The following is a 16,533-nucleotide window of genomic DNA, read 5'->3' on the forward strand; positions in this document are numbered from 1 at the left end:
AGAGGGCACAAACCACTAGAAAACTGTTGCAAGGAAACAAACAGAGAGCAGTTTGGCCACGAGAAAAGGTCAGTCTTCCAAAGAAGGCTGGACAAAGGAGCAGCACTCTCTGTCTACCTGATGTTCCTGGAGAGTCAAGGCTTAAAGACAGAAACCATGAATTTCTGTTCTCTAAGCCACGTTATTTTCTCTCTTGGTGGCTAAGAATTTGATTTATTTAACGTTTCTAAGAATGCTATTTTCTCTCTCTCAGTGGCTGTGGGCTGGTGGAGGGGACGAGCTCACACCCCCTCACCATTTCCACACGTATTTCTGGTGCTGGCATGACCCCATGTTTAATTTGTGGCTTGGAGGGCTCTGGAGACGTGGATGCATGGACTGGCAGGTGGATCTCACCCTGTCTCATCACTAATAAAATGCATGTGGTGACAAAATAAACTCTCCAAGGGCAGGGAGACAGGACCTCAGGATGGTTCAAACTGGATTAGGAAATTACCATCCCCTTCTTTCCATCTACACTCTTACATGATTCAGCTCCTCCAGGGTCTCCATGGGTTGTGAGGGAGGAATTTCAAGCAAAATTATCAAAATTATCAAGGAAAAAACCAAGCAGTCAGCCAACCCACCCTCACCCAAACCAAGTGCAGCAATGAATGTGCTGAATTCCTCCTGGTCCTTCATTGCTGGCACCAAGCAGGGAATCTGAGGAAAATCCATTCTCCTCTGTGCATTCTTGATCGTCTGTGGTTTAGATTTCTCTTTCAGGACTGTAACTGAAGTTAAATCTCAGATACCTGCTCTTCATCCAGAAATCTTATTAAGAGGCACAAATGTTCCTCTCTGATGCCTTTTTCTCTGACATATTTTGCCTCTTGTCTTGGGTTGAAATAAAGGATGTGACCAAGAGTTTGTATTCTATCACCATCTATTAAAACCAGCTGGGGCAATCATCTTTATCTTTCCCACAGCCCATCCTCCCTCCAGGAAGATATCATCTGCTGCTGGCCCATTCAGTCCCACTGCATGGCTGATAAAATTCCATCATCCCACTGGGAGATGCTCCAGCCAGGGGAGCAGCCAAGCCTTTCCTACCCAGATAAAAACTGACATTTTGGACACCAAGGGACCTTCTTTCCACTGCATTCCAGAGGAAAGCCAGACCTTTCCACATCATCCCTGCACCTTCAGAGGAAAACTGCACCTTCTCCAGGAGCACTGCTCCAGCTGAACCACATCTGCCACTGCAGGAGGATGCAGCCACCATTGAATGGGACTGTGCCAACACCCTGACTGACTGACGGGTGTCAGCTTGGATTCTGACTCTGGCAGGGGTTGGGATTGTTCTTTGTAATACTGTATTTCTATTTTAATTTTCCTAGTAAAGAACTGTTATTCCTAATTCCCATATCTTTTCCTGAGAGCCCCTTAATTTCAAAATGGAAATAAATTGGAGGGAGGGGGTTTACATTCTCCATTCCAAGAGAGGCTCCTGCCTTCTTTAGCAGAGTGTCTTTCAAACCAAGACTCTCTGTGCTTGACATAAATCTCACAGTAGTGAGGAGAGAGAAATATCAGGGGAAATGGATGTTCCCAAGCACAGAGGTGAGGAGAATGAGCCATTTTAATGGCTCACAAGGCCAGCTATTCCCCTGCCAGGCCAGCTTTTCAAGCTGAAGGCCCCAGGGAATTAAGTGACCAGCTGGCTTTCAGTCCCCCCAAGAATGACCTGACCAGGGGAATCCCCAACAACAAAAGAAATCTGGCCAAGGAAACTTTTTCAACTGTTGTTGAAGGAAAATGGTTGTGGAAGTGGGGGAAAGGGAAAGAGATGTAAAATATCTGTGGTGGTTTCTAAGGGGAGAGAGAATTTGATTCTCTCATGGACCGTGCTGAGGAATGGGGAGGCAGCTGAGGGAGAGGAAAGCATGTTGTGGTTTGAAATTCCACCTGGAGCTTTTAGTCTCATTGCAATCTTTGCAGCTCCTTTGCAATCCATCCTGCCAGTCTCCAGAGCAGAAAGCCTTTGTGCTGTTCACACAGCTGCTGCTGGCTTGGCAGGGCAGTCCCACAGCTCCTGGACAGAACACTTGGCTCTCCTCATTACCCCCAGGGATGAATCAGCAACAACTGGTCAAGCTTTTCTTCTTCCTCTTTTTTTTTTTTTTTTTTTTTTTTAGTCATTTAAATTAAACATAAATTCACATGCAGCTTGCCTCACCTTGCAGCAAGATTACTCTGTCTTTACTCATCACATCCTCTGTTCTTGAACCTCAGTCACTTAGTCATGCCTAAAATTTCACTTCTGTAACCATGATGTAATACACACCATGTGTCAGAATAACAGCAGTATCTAATTCTACCCCTCTTCCCTTCCTCCTGTCTCTAACCACTAGACAATGCTCCTTCCCAGTCTGGTAAAAATTTGCTCCTTGGGCTGGAAGAAGTGACCCCACACAGGAAATTGTAACAGAAACTCAGAGTCCAGGGCTGGCTTTGGGTAAAAAAAGGAGGTAAAAGGAGATTAAAAAACCAAGTCTGTGATGCAGCCCCTCCTGCCCCCTTGGTTACAGCACATCCTGAGCCTGCACAAGGTTTGCCAGGCACTGGAACCTGGTTTCCCTTTTCTTCCAGCAGGGCAGATAAATAGGATACAGCATCTAATACACATCAGCCACAAGAGAGGCCAGATCTCTGCCAAGCAGCTCTCTGTGCCAACCAAACAGAATAAATATTTGCCCCAGTTTGGGCAGCTGCACATCCAAATATGGGATATTCTTTATTGTGCAGAGACTCTTCCCTTGCTGGGGAGAGAACAAAATACTTGGCAAGTTCAAATTAAATTTCAATAATTTATTTTTTATTAAAACATTTTAAGTAGAGCCCAAGATCTCTTAAAAATCACAGAATGGTTTGGCTAAAGACAGCTCCAACATAAGCCCCTGTTTATGGCAGGGACCAGGCTGCTCAGAGTCCCATCCCTTCCAGGGATGGGGCATCCACAGCTCCTCTGGGCAGTGCCAGGGCCTCATCACCCTCACAGGGAAGAATTTCTTCCCAATGCCCAGTCTAGACCTACAGCCTTTCAGTTTAAAGCCCTTCCCCATTTTCCTGTCACTCCATGCTCTTGTTCCTTTCCAGCTCTCTGGGAGCCCCTTGAGGCACTGGAAGGGGCTCTGAGGTCTCCCTGGAAACTTCTCCAGGCTGAACAACCCCAGTTCTCTCAGCCTGAGAGAGCCTGATAAAATGTCAGCATTAAATACTCATTGAGTATCCTGTGGTAACAATTAGCAAAAATTTCCTTAAATGCATGGTTAATAGCTGGATAAGCTGATGACTTTATTAAAGTCAGTGTGGCACAAGCAGCCTTGTGAATGACTGAATGGCTGCATGAATGGAGCCCATGTAATTGTACAGTCCTTGATGCCTTGGGTTTTAGCTTTTCTATTTTTCAGAATCTCTGCTGCTTAGTGTGTAACTCTGAAACCTTATATTAGGTGTTGGTAAGTTGTCTTAACAGGGGAGTTGGACAAAACAATTCCTTTCTAACTGGAGAACCAAGGACATCTGGCACCCAAAAAGCAGAAACAACAGTGAGGGAAAAGGGGCAAGCTGAGACTTCATAGCCTGGGGCTGTGGTTGGATAATTGACCCCAATATGTAGGTGAATTAAAACTTATAAAAGTGCAAAAACTCATGGCCAGGATCCATCTTGGATTTGATTGGGTGTAGCTCCAGCCAGGCTCTTGCACTGCCCAAGGCATTTATTTCAATAAATGCCTATTATTATTTCTTTTGCTCTGTCTAGTCTCTGTTCCAGCTCAGCCTTTCCAGGCAACAATTCTCTGCCAGTGTGAATTCAGAGCCCAGAGCTGAGCAGTGGCTTTGGGGGTGTTTGAGGGAGGGATCCCAGGGCAGAGCCACGTCTCAGTGGCAGCTGTGCCACTGACTGGAGAGCCAGCACTGCTCACACCAGCACTGCCCACCCCCTGGGCACTGCCTCTGGAACACGCAGCTCTGAGGTGCCTTCGGCATTTTGGGTGAGGACAGATCTCATCCCTGCCAAGAGCCAGAGCTCACCCTGCCCCTGAGCTGGCAGCAGCCCCAGCCTGCACATGTGTGGGACTACAGAAGGCTTTGGGATCATTTTCCAGCAGACAGAGGAACCTCAGGGCAGGTTTCCCCTGCCTCTCTCCAGGATGCTCCCCAGTAAAGAAGGCTAGTTGGATGTGCTTGGCTGGTCTGTACAAAGAGCTGCCCACTCCCCCCTTGGATGTCCCATCAGCAGGAGAACAACACAGCCCAAAGAGCAACCAGAAGAGGACAGCAATTCCCAGCTTTTCCTGGGAAGGTCTGGATTCAGCAGCTGCCTCTCTGTGCTGTGCAGTTTTACCCTCTGATACCTGCAAGGGTGAGGGTGGTGAGAAAAAACCAAGCCAGGAGATCCCTAAGCTTCCTCCTCTTGAGGCAGTTTCCACCCTGAGAAATGCAGTGGAAACATCAGTGACAGCTGCATGAACAGGGGTGCAGTCTTCCCCTCACACTGGCCACAGCAGTAGCCAGACCACTGAGAGGAAATAAAGTTTATTTCTTTGAAATAAACTTCCCTGAAGCAGACAACACAAACCACAGGCCAGCAGGCTGCGTGGAAAAGGAAACAAATGCTGCTGAAGAGCCACATCATGGGCTGAAGAGCCCAGCAGCAGGGCTGCAGGAAGGCAGGGCACGGGCAGGGGTGATGCTGGAGCACAGCTGCATCCTTTGTGCCCTGCCTGGTGCCAGTGCCAGTGGCAGCCCCAGGGCTGGAACCCCGTGGAGCTGGCACCAGCATGAACAAATAGAATTTGGTTTGGTTTTTTTAACACCACTTTGTTTCCTTGCCCTTCAGACCCCTCTGTGAGAAGTGTTCCTGGGGCCAGAGGTCACTCTGGTGATGCCTTTGGGGACAGCAGCACTTCTGCTCAGCCACAAGTGCTGGCTCTAAACTGAGGTTTGAGATCAGCCCCTTCCTGATGGCCAAAGTGGTCTGTGCTGCCCACACCACACCTCCCCTGATGTTCTGGTGCTGGAGCTCCAAATCCTCATGGAAAGGGCCCTGCACACTTCCAAGCAGAGAGGGATGGGGCTCCCAGATTCCTGCCACGCTGCTGGAGGAAGAATGAGGCACTGACCCCTGGTCACAGAGGCCCAGAAGCACCAAATGAGGAGAGGACAGCACCATTCACTAGAAAAATATATATTTGTCATCTGTGTTTTCCTGAGGGCAGAACATCTCATGGCATGGAAGCAATGGATTGTCACCACCTGCACCAGGAGAGGGGAGGCAGACCATGGAGAACCCTCCATGTGTGCTGAAAGGGCAGGAGGGGGCTGGAGGTGCTGCTTTCACCTCGAGCCCCACTGCTGCTTGGAAATTGTCACTTCTGGGACACTGTGCTGGTTTAGCATTAGTTGGGACAGACAGTCCTCGTGGCACTGCTGGTGAGTTCCTTGCAAGGCACTTGGGATGAGTTAAATAAAGTGGTTGGGGAGCATCTTCTGGGATGGGAAGGGTCCATAACTTAACACAAAGTGAGCACAGCACCTATCCCAGGCCCAGCCAGAGGGAAGTGCCTGTGCTGCAGCAGTCACAGTGCTGGGCAGGGGGGCAGCCATGGCTTGGGGGGAGCAGCAGGTTCCACTTGTCATGCCCACAGCACTGTCAGACACCTCCCAGCAGGGCTGTGACACCACGGGCAGCAGCATCTTCTCAGCAGGCAGCTCTTCAGCACACCACACTCTGGGTTTGTCAGGGGTTTCTGTGAGGACAGGATGTGCAATTCTGCTCAGGCTGGTGCAGCAGCTGCTTGAATGCCCTCGTGCTGAAGCCCAAACACGGTTCCTGGCTGGGTTTTATGGCACCACTGTGTGTGTGTGTGTGTGAAGGGGCTGCCTTTTAAACTCCATCTCAAAGCTTAAACAAGCCAAAGAAAGTCTTGGACTCCTCGAAGCTAACCAGGGCGATTTTGGAGACGTTGACATGCAGGCTGTCCATCCTCCTGAGCTTGAAGAGAGCCCCCAGGTAGCTGTTCCTGGCCCAGGCCCTCTGGCCCGTGCAGAAGTGGGTGGCTGTGTCCTCCATGAGCACCAGGCTGCCGGGGGAGGCCGGGTTCCTCTTGTACACGACGTGGGACAGGAGCTGGCTGTCACAGGCACTGCCTCGGAACAGCACCTTGGAGTACACAAAGTACAGCCCCGGCTCGCTGATGAGCAGCCCCCGCTCCTGGTACTGGATGCCCCCGATGTAGGCATGGCCAGAGATGGGCTCCCACTCCAGAGGGAGGTCCTGCTGGGATGGGGTGCCTGGGAGGTGGAACAAGAGCCAAAATAAGAGAGAGTGTTGGGCTGCCATACAGGATGTGGCCAGAAATGTGCATTCTGTCCCCATCTGTTGAGCCGGGTGGGGCAGTGACCCTGATCTCCTGGCACATATTATCTGCTAATGGGCCAGCTTTAAACCAGCTGGGCAATCATCTTTATCTTTCCCACAGCCCATCCTCCCTCCAGGAAGATATCATCTGCTGCTGGCCCATTCAGTCCCACTGCGTGACTGATAAAATTCCATCATCCCACTGGGAGATGCTCCAGCCAGGGGAGCAGCCAAGCCTTTCCTACCCAGATAAAAACTGACATTTTGGACACCAAGGGACCTTCTTTCCACTGCATTCCAGAGGAAAGCCAGACCTTTCCACATCATCCCTGCACCTTCAGAGGAAACTGCACCTTCTCCAGGAGCACTGCTCCAGCTGAACCACATCTGCCCCTGCAGGAGGATGCAGCCACCATTGAATGGGACTGTGCCAACACCCTGACTGACTGACGGGTGTCAGCTTGGATTCTGACTCTGGCAGGGTTGGGATTGTTCTTTGCAATGCTGTATTTCTATTTTAATTTTCCTAGTAAAGAACTGTTATTCCTAATTCCCATATCTTTGCCTGAGAGCCCCTTAATTTCAATATCATAATAATTTAGAGGGAGAGGGTTTACATTCTCCATTTCAAAGAGAAGCTTCTGCCTTTATTGGCAGACACCTGCCCTTCAAACCAGGACAGGGTGGTAAGTCTTTTAAGTACATATTATATTATATTACATATATAATATATAAATATTATATTATATTATATTATATTATATTATATTATATTATATTATATTATATTATATTATATTATATTATATTATATTATATTATATTATATTATATTATATTATATTATATTATATTATATTATATTATATTATATTATATTATATTATATTATGAAATATTAACATGAATGCTATATATACAATGTTGGAAAACTGCTTATGAATTTAGTTTATTTTAGTTCTGCTATTAACAAAACTTAGAAATAGCAGTGTGATAAATATATCTTTTTTTCTTGGACTACAGCATAATGATATAAAAAGTTTTTGTTCATGTGACTAATTCAGAGAATAGTAAAAAGGTAATCAGAAAGCTTTTCACATTCTTGGATTATCCTATCTGGATGAAGGTTGGGGTGATGATCACCAGAACTCCAGGGAAGGAATTTATTGATCTCCCTTATCAAGAAGGAGTCACAAGGAAAAAAAAAAAATTGATGTAGAGATTGGAGGGAGAGTGATTTTGAATAATGCATGAAGATCTGTGAATATGCAACAGGTTGATGCATTTAATGAAGTGGTGTCGAGTTAAGGTGAATGCCAAGCACCCTGCTGTTGTAACCTTTTGCTTTATTGTCTTTTATTGTCTTTTATTAAACTTCTTAAAATTTACCAGGAAACTGAAACTCGTTTTTCACAGTGAGACACTAATTTTAGAAAAAATAGGATTTTAGCTAAAGGATAGATTTGCTGGAGTTAGTTAAACAGATAGATAGACATGCCTGGCTGGAAATAATTAAGAGTTAGTAATTAGTTAAAGAAAGCTGGACTTGAGATGGTTATCTTGAATTTAAATGACTAATTGCTATGTTTGCAATAACAAAAGGAGAAACTGATAAACAAAGAAACACAAACTATTGTAAATCTTTGATGTCTCTAAACCAATTCAAAAGTCACAAGGGCAGTAAATTGGAGATTTCCCAGAGATCATTTATGTTGTTACCTATGGGAGGGGTTGAAAGTTCAGGGTGAGGAAGACTCCCCTTGCTTCCTCTTTCCACAAGAAAAAAGACCCCAGACCCAACTGAGAAAACAAACCACTCATGCTTAATTGCCATTTGAGCTAATTACAATAGGAAGTGGGGAATGGGAGATGCTGGTTTTATGAATGTGTAAATATTTAAAACTTCTGTAAATAAATAAACTCTGGAATCACTTGTGATTTTGCAGTGGGTTTTAGGGGATTTTTGCAGTGGGTTTTAGGGGATGGCCCCATGCAGCTGCCCAGTGCTGAATTAAAACTTTCACTTTCTAGCTCTAAACTGTGAGAGAGTCTATTGTCCATCACAGCTGGGTATCAATTAGATCAACATCTATATTTTGGTAAATCATAAATTCCTTGGTGCGTTTTTCACTCAGGTCACACCCCACATCACAAGGCAAAGCCAGCCCCCAGTGGCAGCTCCTGCCCTGCACACCCCAAAAACCAAGCCAGGCCTCGCTGAGAAGCACAAATGAGTGGGAGGGTTTTATCTGCAGAGCAGATTTCCACTGAGAGCAGACATGCCACCCGAGGAGAGCCGTGTGAGGTGGCTCCTGATGCCTCCATCCTGCCCAGCCCCATCTCTCACCTGTTAGATGTGCTGCCTTCCTGGGCTCCTTTCTCAGGGGCTGCTGCTCCTGCCCTGCACAGGGAAAGGGAGAGCATTGGCCACATGATGTCTGGATCCCATCCCACTCCATCCTTCCCTTTTCCTCAACATCTACTCCATGTTCTCTAATTTCAGCATTTTCTTTTCTCGAGCCTGTTAAATTTTCCTCTTTGCTCCCCCTTCTCCTTTACACTGTTTCCCTGTTTCTATTTATTTATCCAGCCCCCCTCAGGAAATTCAGGGTTATTATTTCTGTTCAGCTTCTGCTAAAGAAACCTGTGATCAGAGCACTGAGCATCCAGTTCAAATCACAGCTCCCCTTCCCCTAAAAGGGAAAATGTACTGGTATAGGAATTGATATGAGCCAGGACTCCCCTTTCCCAAGAATTTTTGCTATTTCAATTTTTTTTATTCAGTATCAGAACAAAATTGAAAATAAAATTTCTAATCACTTAAATTCTCAAGTGGGGGAAAATATAACTTTCTAGATTTAGAAAAAAACTGTCAAGAGGACTGAAAATTTCTTTCTGATTTGGCCATTTTTGAAAAGGATATCCTCACTTATAATGTCAATATGGAATTCAAAAGAAAATCAATAGTTTGGAAGTTTAAACCCCAATTTTTAAACTGTTCTACCCAAATTGAAACTCTTTATCTTTTTTCCTGAATGAAATCTAGAAAAAATTGGCAGGTTCTGGTGGAAAGTTTCATTTTCACCAGGTTCCTGCTCCGGGCACAGACTCACCCGTGAGTTTCTGAGAGGCTGGAGGGATGAGCTCAGCGCTGGCAGACTGAAAAGAGAGAAGAGGGACACTGGCTTAGGCTGAGAGCATGAGCACGGCTAAATCTGGGTGCCCACGGGGAGCTGCAAAGTGTGAAAAAATACACAGGCAGCGCTCAGGAACACGGATAAACAACATAACAACATAAAGGAAGAGATAAAGGGGACAGCCACCCCCTTCCTCTGTCACAGCAGACACCGAGATGCCACCACCCTTCTCCTTGGGGAGCATCTCAGTCACCATTCCCAGCTTTCCTTTTCCCCCGTTTCCCCGGGGACCTGAGCCCAGCCAGGCACACCTCACCTCTCTGAGTTCATCCACCTCCTTCTCCAGGTGAAAAATCTTGAATATGCTCAGCCCCACTCCCGTGAAAGCCACCAGGATCAGCAGGAACATCACGAGCGATCCCACGCTCCTCCTTTCCCCGCCGCTCCGCGGTTTTCTCCTCCTGTCGGGAACCGGCGGTGGGAAAGGAGCCACGGGAGGAGCCGGGGGGCAGGGAGCCCCTGCATCGGCACAGCCATCCACCCAGAAGATCTGCGGGTAATAATTCAGGTTCTGCTGCACGGGGGGCAGCGGCAGGGGCCGGACGTGCCGGCTGGGCTCGTCCTTGCGGTGCCCGAACCCCGCCGGGCTCGGCGCAGCCCGACCCGCGGGGGCAGCTCTGCCCTGGTGCTGCTGCATCCCTGCAGCAGGGAGGGGATGCTGCCGCTCCGACAGCCTCCAGCATCAGCAGCAGAGCATCTTCCGGGCCGCCTGGGGCTCGGGAGAAGGGCGCTCCTCCCACAGCCCCGCTCCGGGGGCTCCGCGCTGCCGCAGCAGCGCCCCGAGAGCGAGCAGGGTGCTGCAGCCCGAAGTACGGGAATGAGAAACTCTCCAGCATCCTGCAGCACAAAGGAGAGCCCAGGAGCCCTCCCCAGCAGGAGGATGCAGAGCTCAAAGGCAGCCCCGGTGGGATGCAGGATAATCGCTGCATCCCGTCCCGCTGCGCATCCCAGCCTTTCCTCGGCAGCTCCGAGGCACAGAGCTCGGACTCTGTCCTGCTGCTGGAAAAGCCTCGGTGAGAAGAGGCAGATGCCGTGCAGCAGGAGCAGAGCTGCCCCGGAGCGAACAGCCCAGCTCCCTCCTGCCTTCCAAGGGAAAACACAGACCATGCTGCACTTTTAGGAGCTCATTACAGTATCCTGATGAACAGAGTCAGGGACGTTTCCGTTCCTCAGTTTCCATTCTTCATTTATTGCACATCTCTAAGTGGGGACAGTGAGATTTTCCCACAGATTTCCAGGTGCACACAAGAGTTTATAAACATTCTTCCCTGCATTTTACAGACCCGTGTTGAATTGTGTATTTTTATGGGGTAGTGTTAAAATAGGGAAATGCTTAGCACAAAAGCAAATCGGAGATTTGTCTCCTGTGGCTGAAGGAAGCAATCACAATACACAGGCTTTGATCTTGAACATCAAAACTGCACCACAAAACTGAACATCTTCCCTGCACCACCACTTTTTTTTTTTTTTTTTTTTTGGAAGATGTTCACCAGCTCTTTGCTCCAGCAGCAATCCACAGCACAGGTTTCAACAACCCCATCTAGCTCTTCCTCATACTTCTGGGCTTAAGAGACACAAAAGCAACAAAAATCTGACTCTAACAAGTTCGAGCTTGGTCACTCCTACCCTGGTTCAGCCCTCCTGTCTCTACCCCAGAGCAGACACCCAAGGACAGGTCCCCATCCCCTCCCACAGCCATTACAAGAGAGGGTCACTCTTTGCCTGGAGAGGATCCACATTTTTCTGACTCTGTGCTAATGCCAACTGCTTACTGAGGTGGGATTGAGGAGAGAGTAGCAGTTTCCCCTAAATGTCACAAGTGTTCTTACTCCACACCCACTGCTTCCCACTTTCACAGAGATGCTTTTTTAAAGGGTGGGTGAGAGGGAGAGACAAGGAAACCAACTGAAGCCATTTCAGCTGCACCTTCTTTTTTAGCTGCCCATATCAAGAGCCTGCTAATACCCCAAACCAAAGATTGGGGCTATTTTACCATCAAAAAATGCTTAGTGCACAACATGCTTTCAGGGGCTTCCCCCTTTGCTGTCACTCTCCATTTCCTGTCACCCCTTCAGACACCACCAAGGACAGACACTGACTGGAAGATGGTGCCAGGCAGGGCTGTGTCTGCACAGCACATCAGGATCACAGTCCATAAAAAAACCAGGTTCTCTAGTCCATAAAAAAGTAGGTTTTGTGTTCTGCTGGCTTCCTGCTGCTCAGATAACACTGGATATTGACAGGACTACTGAAATAATGGCAGGATGATTTGCTGGAGGTAAGCACTTCAGTCATGTGAATTTTGCTAGAAGAATTTGGACAAGGCTGAGCCCTCCTAACATGTGTGGCAAGGACAGCTGGGCAGGAAAACAGAGCACAGGAAGGACAAAAGGGGTGTCAGATTTACCTCTAGCACCTTAACCCCCTCTTGAACCAGTCTGTACACCCTGTTTCCAGCTGCCCTATTATGTCATCTGAACAGGAAGGAATATTTTGCAATAGAAACACCTTCCATAGCCTTCATCAGAGAATTGTTCTCCTTTGCCAAACCAACAAAAAACATTACACAGACTGCAAAAGAGGATTTGCTCAGAAGAACACTCTACATCCCCTGTTCACCCACAGGGGAGAGGTGGGAGCTCTTATTAACTATTAACACAAAACTATGCTAAAGTTGGTGGCAGAGAATCAGCCAGCAGCTAAGAGTTTGTATCAGCAGGATTTAGGGACAGAAGGATGACCTGCCTGAAACAGCCCAAAGGAAGCAGGGCTTGAACAATGATCCAGATCTAATAGTTGACAGAAAATAAACCCTGAAACTCAAAAACCAAAGTGTGAACCTCTGTGTAGGAGAGGCTCTCACCGTGTTTTGGACAGAGCTTCTCTGGAAGCAATTAACAAATATTTCCTATTACACTACTGACTAGTGGAAAAGTTAAAAAGCAACTCTTGAAAGCCAGCAGGGCTGCAGGAATTATACCCAAGAGAAACTGAGAAAGTTGAGAATCATTCACATTCAAAAGCACAGGATTCAACATCATGAGGATGGAGAATTGAATCAGAAGAAAACAAGGCAAGAAACAAAGACTGCAGGTCAAGCTCTTTGGGTAGAAAAGTAGAAAGGTTGCTAGAAAGAAATCAAGTCTGAAGCTGAGGGGCTCCTCAGCTGGACAAGAGCTTCCAGCAGGAAAAGTCCAAAGCTCCCATGAGAGCTCACACACAGCTCTGGACAGCTACAGACACTCCTGGAATGTACTTTACAAGCCTTTGTCCAACTCCAGAGAGGCTCTGGAAGAAGCTGCAGGCTGTTGGACAGAAAGGAGATTCAAATCTGTCTGTTTGAGAGCAGAGTGGCATGGAGGGATGGACAGTGTGTGAAAACCTGGGAAGAGAGGGATGATTTCCAGCAGCAGAGAGCTCTTACATCTCACAGGAAAAAAAGCCTCCCAAGGAGCCACTAACTGGGAGCCAAATATGAAGGAGTTTGAACAAAAAGATGGATTTCTGACTGAACTCTGGTATGGATGCTTGTGAGAGGACCTCCATCTGCTGAAGCCCCAGAGGGGTGTGGAAGGCACCAGAACTCACCCAGCCCTTGCAGTTAGCACTGACACCTTCGTGTTGTTTCCTTTATTACGTGCTTATTAACAGTTTGGTTTCTCAAATAAGGGTGATGCTTTTCATTTCCTCAACAGCTGCTCTCCTTGCTAGGAGCATTTGTAAAGCCATGGCAAGGACATTCAGATATTCACACTCAAGAACAGGTTTTAAGCCCACTGCTAACAGCTCAGCCTGGCATTACAGTGCTTAACACATCCCTCTTCCAGTGAGCAAGGTACTCTCTCCTGCCCTTCAGCCCTGAATTCAGCAAAAGAGGGCTCTGTCCTGAGGTGAGAGAATCCAATGAGCCAAAGCAGATGAGAAAAAAAAAAAGAGTAATTAAAATGTTACTCTGCTGCTTTCGTTTCTTTTGTGCCTGTGGTAAGTGCAGGGAAATGAGGTATCTGGCCAGGGGTCTGTACTTGAGTTTTACATCTTGGGAGCAGCAGTCTCAGCCCATTCAGGACGAACAAACTGTAACTGTGTCATTACAACTCCTAGAAGCTTCGGTAGCTGCTTCCAGATATTTTTCTGGGAAAAGAGAAATAGCAGACAGGGACTGTTTGCTGCGAGATCACAGAGGGCTCTACAGCTGGACAGAGCCTCCAACCACATCTAACAAGGGAGAAAAACAAGCCCCAAGGTGGCAAATGTTTATTTTCCATCTCTAGCTCCACAAGGGCAGAGTTCAGTTCCTCTCCATTGCCTCTCAAAAGCTGCTGTGGGAGCTCCTGGTGACTGGGAGGGAAAGCAGCACAGCCAGAGCCAGCTGCAGCTCCCAGCCCCTTTTCAACACCAGACAGCAGGAAGGCAGCAGAAGCCCACTTGGAAGCTTCTTTGAAATCTATTCTGCTTGAATTAGAGAAGGGCTGAGTGGGAATTGAGTTTCAGCACTCCTTCCCAACTCCTAAGCTTGTTCCCTGGAAAGGCTGAGCTGGAGCAGAGACTAGACAGAGCAAAAGGAATAATAATAGGCATTTATTGAAAGGATCCACCTTGGGCAGTGCAAGAGCCTGGCTGGGGCTACACCCAATCAAACCCAAGACAGAGCCTGGTCACGAGTTTTACACTTTTATAAGTTTTAATTCATCTGCATATTGGGGTCAGTTATCCAACCACAGCCCCAGGCTATGAAGTCTCAGCCCCCTGGCTTGCCCCCTTTCCCTCACTGTTGTTTCTGCTTTTTGGGTACCAGTTGTCCTTGGTTCTCTGGCTAGAAAGGAATTGTTTTGTCCCACTCCCCCGTGAAGAGAACTTACTAACACCAAACATGAAGTTTCAGAGTTACACACTAATCAGCAGAGATTCTGAAAAATAGAAAAGTTAAAACCCAAGATATCAAGCTTTTATTTGGACAAGCTCTGGGGTGAGGTTCTTGTCGAGCTGTCACAAAGCTCAGCAGCACCTGCAGCTGCTGCTGTTGGACACTCAGGGTTTCCAGATGAGACACAGCACTCTGTGGGCAGGGCTCTCCACCTCTCTGTTCCAAATGAAGTGGAACATATTTGTACCTCATTAAGTAAAACCTGCTAAGCTGTTCCACCTCGTGCTGTAACTTGGCAAAAGCACAAGCCACACACTACCTTGGATTTGGGGTTTCTGCTTACATCACCACACAGCTGGTAGAGTCTGCATCTTCTAAAAAACCTGAAATTCCATTGATATTTAATGAATATAAACACCTTCCTTTGGCAAACGCAGCAATTCACTTACACAAGGTGTGTTTGTACCTACCCACCCTCACATGGAAACCTTTACATTACAACATTTTGACCTTGGGCTCAGGACCTGCCCAAGGGACTGAAGGACACCATCCTCACTCCAGCACACACATTGGCTTCTGGTGTTTTACCCCAACAGCTGTCCAAGCTTTGCTTGCAATATCATTAAACTGTCACATGGGAATTTAAGATGCATAAACTGTCTTCATTAGAAACTATTATCCCTACATAAAGTCTATAACCAATTTCAGAGAGACTCGATTCCAAAGAACCAAATGTTGAAACTAGACTGGGTAACATCAATAAAACTGAAAGTAAAAAATTACTCAAGAGCCCACATGAAAGGAAAACATTAGGCAATAAACATCTCATGGTAATTAAAAAAAAAAAAAAAAAAAGTGTTTACAGATCAGTAAAAGCAGCAAGGCAGCAGCAGGTGGAAGCAGTGGCTCAATCTCTAAATATCTTACCAGAAAACACTCTCAAATCTGCAAAAGCCCTGTGGGTTCCTTCAGATGCTTTATTCTCATGGTACATTTGCCATGTGTTCATTACAGGACCAGCTTTATCACTATCATTTTTCCACAGAAAGCATCAGCTCCTCAGCCCTAAGTCAGGCCCAGTTTTTAACATGTACAGAGGGAGCAGGGTGTTAAGGGACCAGATTAGAATGCATTTGGGTTTCACAGCTGCAGTTGTTAACTTGGAAATCTCAACTTGTGCTTGGGATTTCAACACACAGTCTCATTTATCAGCACTGTATAAAACTGGGAGCCTTTAGTTCATAGACTGAGTATCAAGAGGGGCTGTTTTAAGAATTCAGTCACATCCAGCTTCAGGTGATTCTTACTGAAAAGCCCAGTGGTTGCCTGGGCAATGAAGGTACACATGCTTCTAACAAGTGATTTATCAAGAGGAAGGAGTAAATAAGAAATCCATACTTCCCCCCCCCTCCAAAACACCCAAACTGTCCTTCCTCAGCAAGCCCCACATTCAGTTTTATTTTACAATCACAGTGCCATGATGAAGGAGAGTCCTGAGACACTCAAGTGAAAACTCAGTGCTGGGGAGGTCTCCCCTGCCAAGCAGATGCTGGCCAGCCTGTGAACTTGGCATTTGTCTGCACACAGTCCTGCTGGGCTTGACAGAAATGAGCCAGAGGGGGAATGACCAGTAAGGGGCAAACTTCAAGCTGAAAACTCTGGTTTGAGATAATTACTCTCTACACTTTCCTTTCAGGGCCTTTGTATCCTTCACAGTATCAAGAGGTCATTTCAAGCAGTTCTTCAGTTCTTCTCACAGAAAGCCACCACACGCAGGGATCCCCCAGGGTAAGTGTGAACTGACCTGCTGGAATCCTCTCCAGCAGCTTCACAGGGCCACAATTCCTGACCTATTGGACAAAGCACCACTCAGCCCTCAGAATCCACTCCCTCACACTCTTCTTTATTTAAACAGAAAAAACACATCTAGGCTGACAAGTTTATGAACTCCTTACTACAGCCCAAAGGATCCCAAGCCCAAGTCCTGGACTGAAATTTTAAGACCAGTCCTTCACAATGAATGTAAGCAACAAGTTTCATTTTCAAAGGAAAAAAAAGCCAGTAAA

The 16,533-nt window shown here is 47.0% G+C and overlaps 1 protein-coding gene across 1 annotated transcript; it reads right to left on the reverse strand.

Annotated features, from left to right (window-relative positions):
- Positions 1 to 4,750: 4,750 nt before the first annotated feature.
- Positions 4,751 to 10,265, reverse strand: FASLG (Fas ligand). The gene is made up of 4 exons (XM_056497592.1): positions 9,860 to 10,265; positions 9,512 to 9,565; positions 8,754 to 8,796; positions 4,751 to 6,339 (listed from the first exon to the last, which is right to left on the reverse strand). The coding sequence occupies exons 1-4, from the start codon at positions 10,238 to 10,240 to the stop codon at positions 5,945 to 5,947; spliced, it is 873 nt and encodes a 290-aa protein (XP_056353567.1). The 5' UTR covers positions 10,241 to 10,265; the 3' UTR covers positions 4,751 to 5,944.
- Between the last annotated feature and the right edge of the window lie 6,268 nt (positions 10,266 to 16,533).

Source organism: Oenanthe melanoleuca, chromosome 8, assembly GCF_029582105.1.
Source record: "Oenanthe melanoleuca isolate GR-GAL-2019-014 chromosome 8, OMel1.0, whole genome shotgun sequence".
NCBI lineage: Eukaryota > Metazoa > Chordata > Aves > Passeriformes > Muscicapidae > Oenanthe > Oenanthe melanoleuca.

What these genes read in the sequence shown, in the direction of transcription:
- FASLG (XM_056497592.1), bottom strand. Translation starts at nt 10,240, where the DNA reads ATGCAGCAGCACCAGGGCAGAGCTGCCCCCGCGGGTCGGGCTGCGCCG. An exon ending in AGAAACTCACGGGTGAGTCT is followed by an intron (nt 8,797 to 9,511) that starts GTGCCCGGAGCA and finishes GGGCAGGAGCAG; the next exon opens with CAGCCCCTGAGAAAGGAGCC. An exon ending in GAAGGCAGCACATCTAACAG is followed by an intron (nt 6,340 to 8,753) that starts GTGAGAGATGGG and finishes TCCACCTCCCAG; the next exon opens with GCACCCCATCCCAGCAGGAC.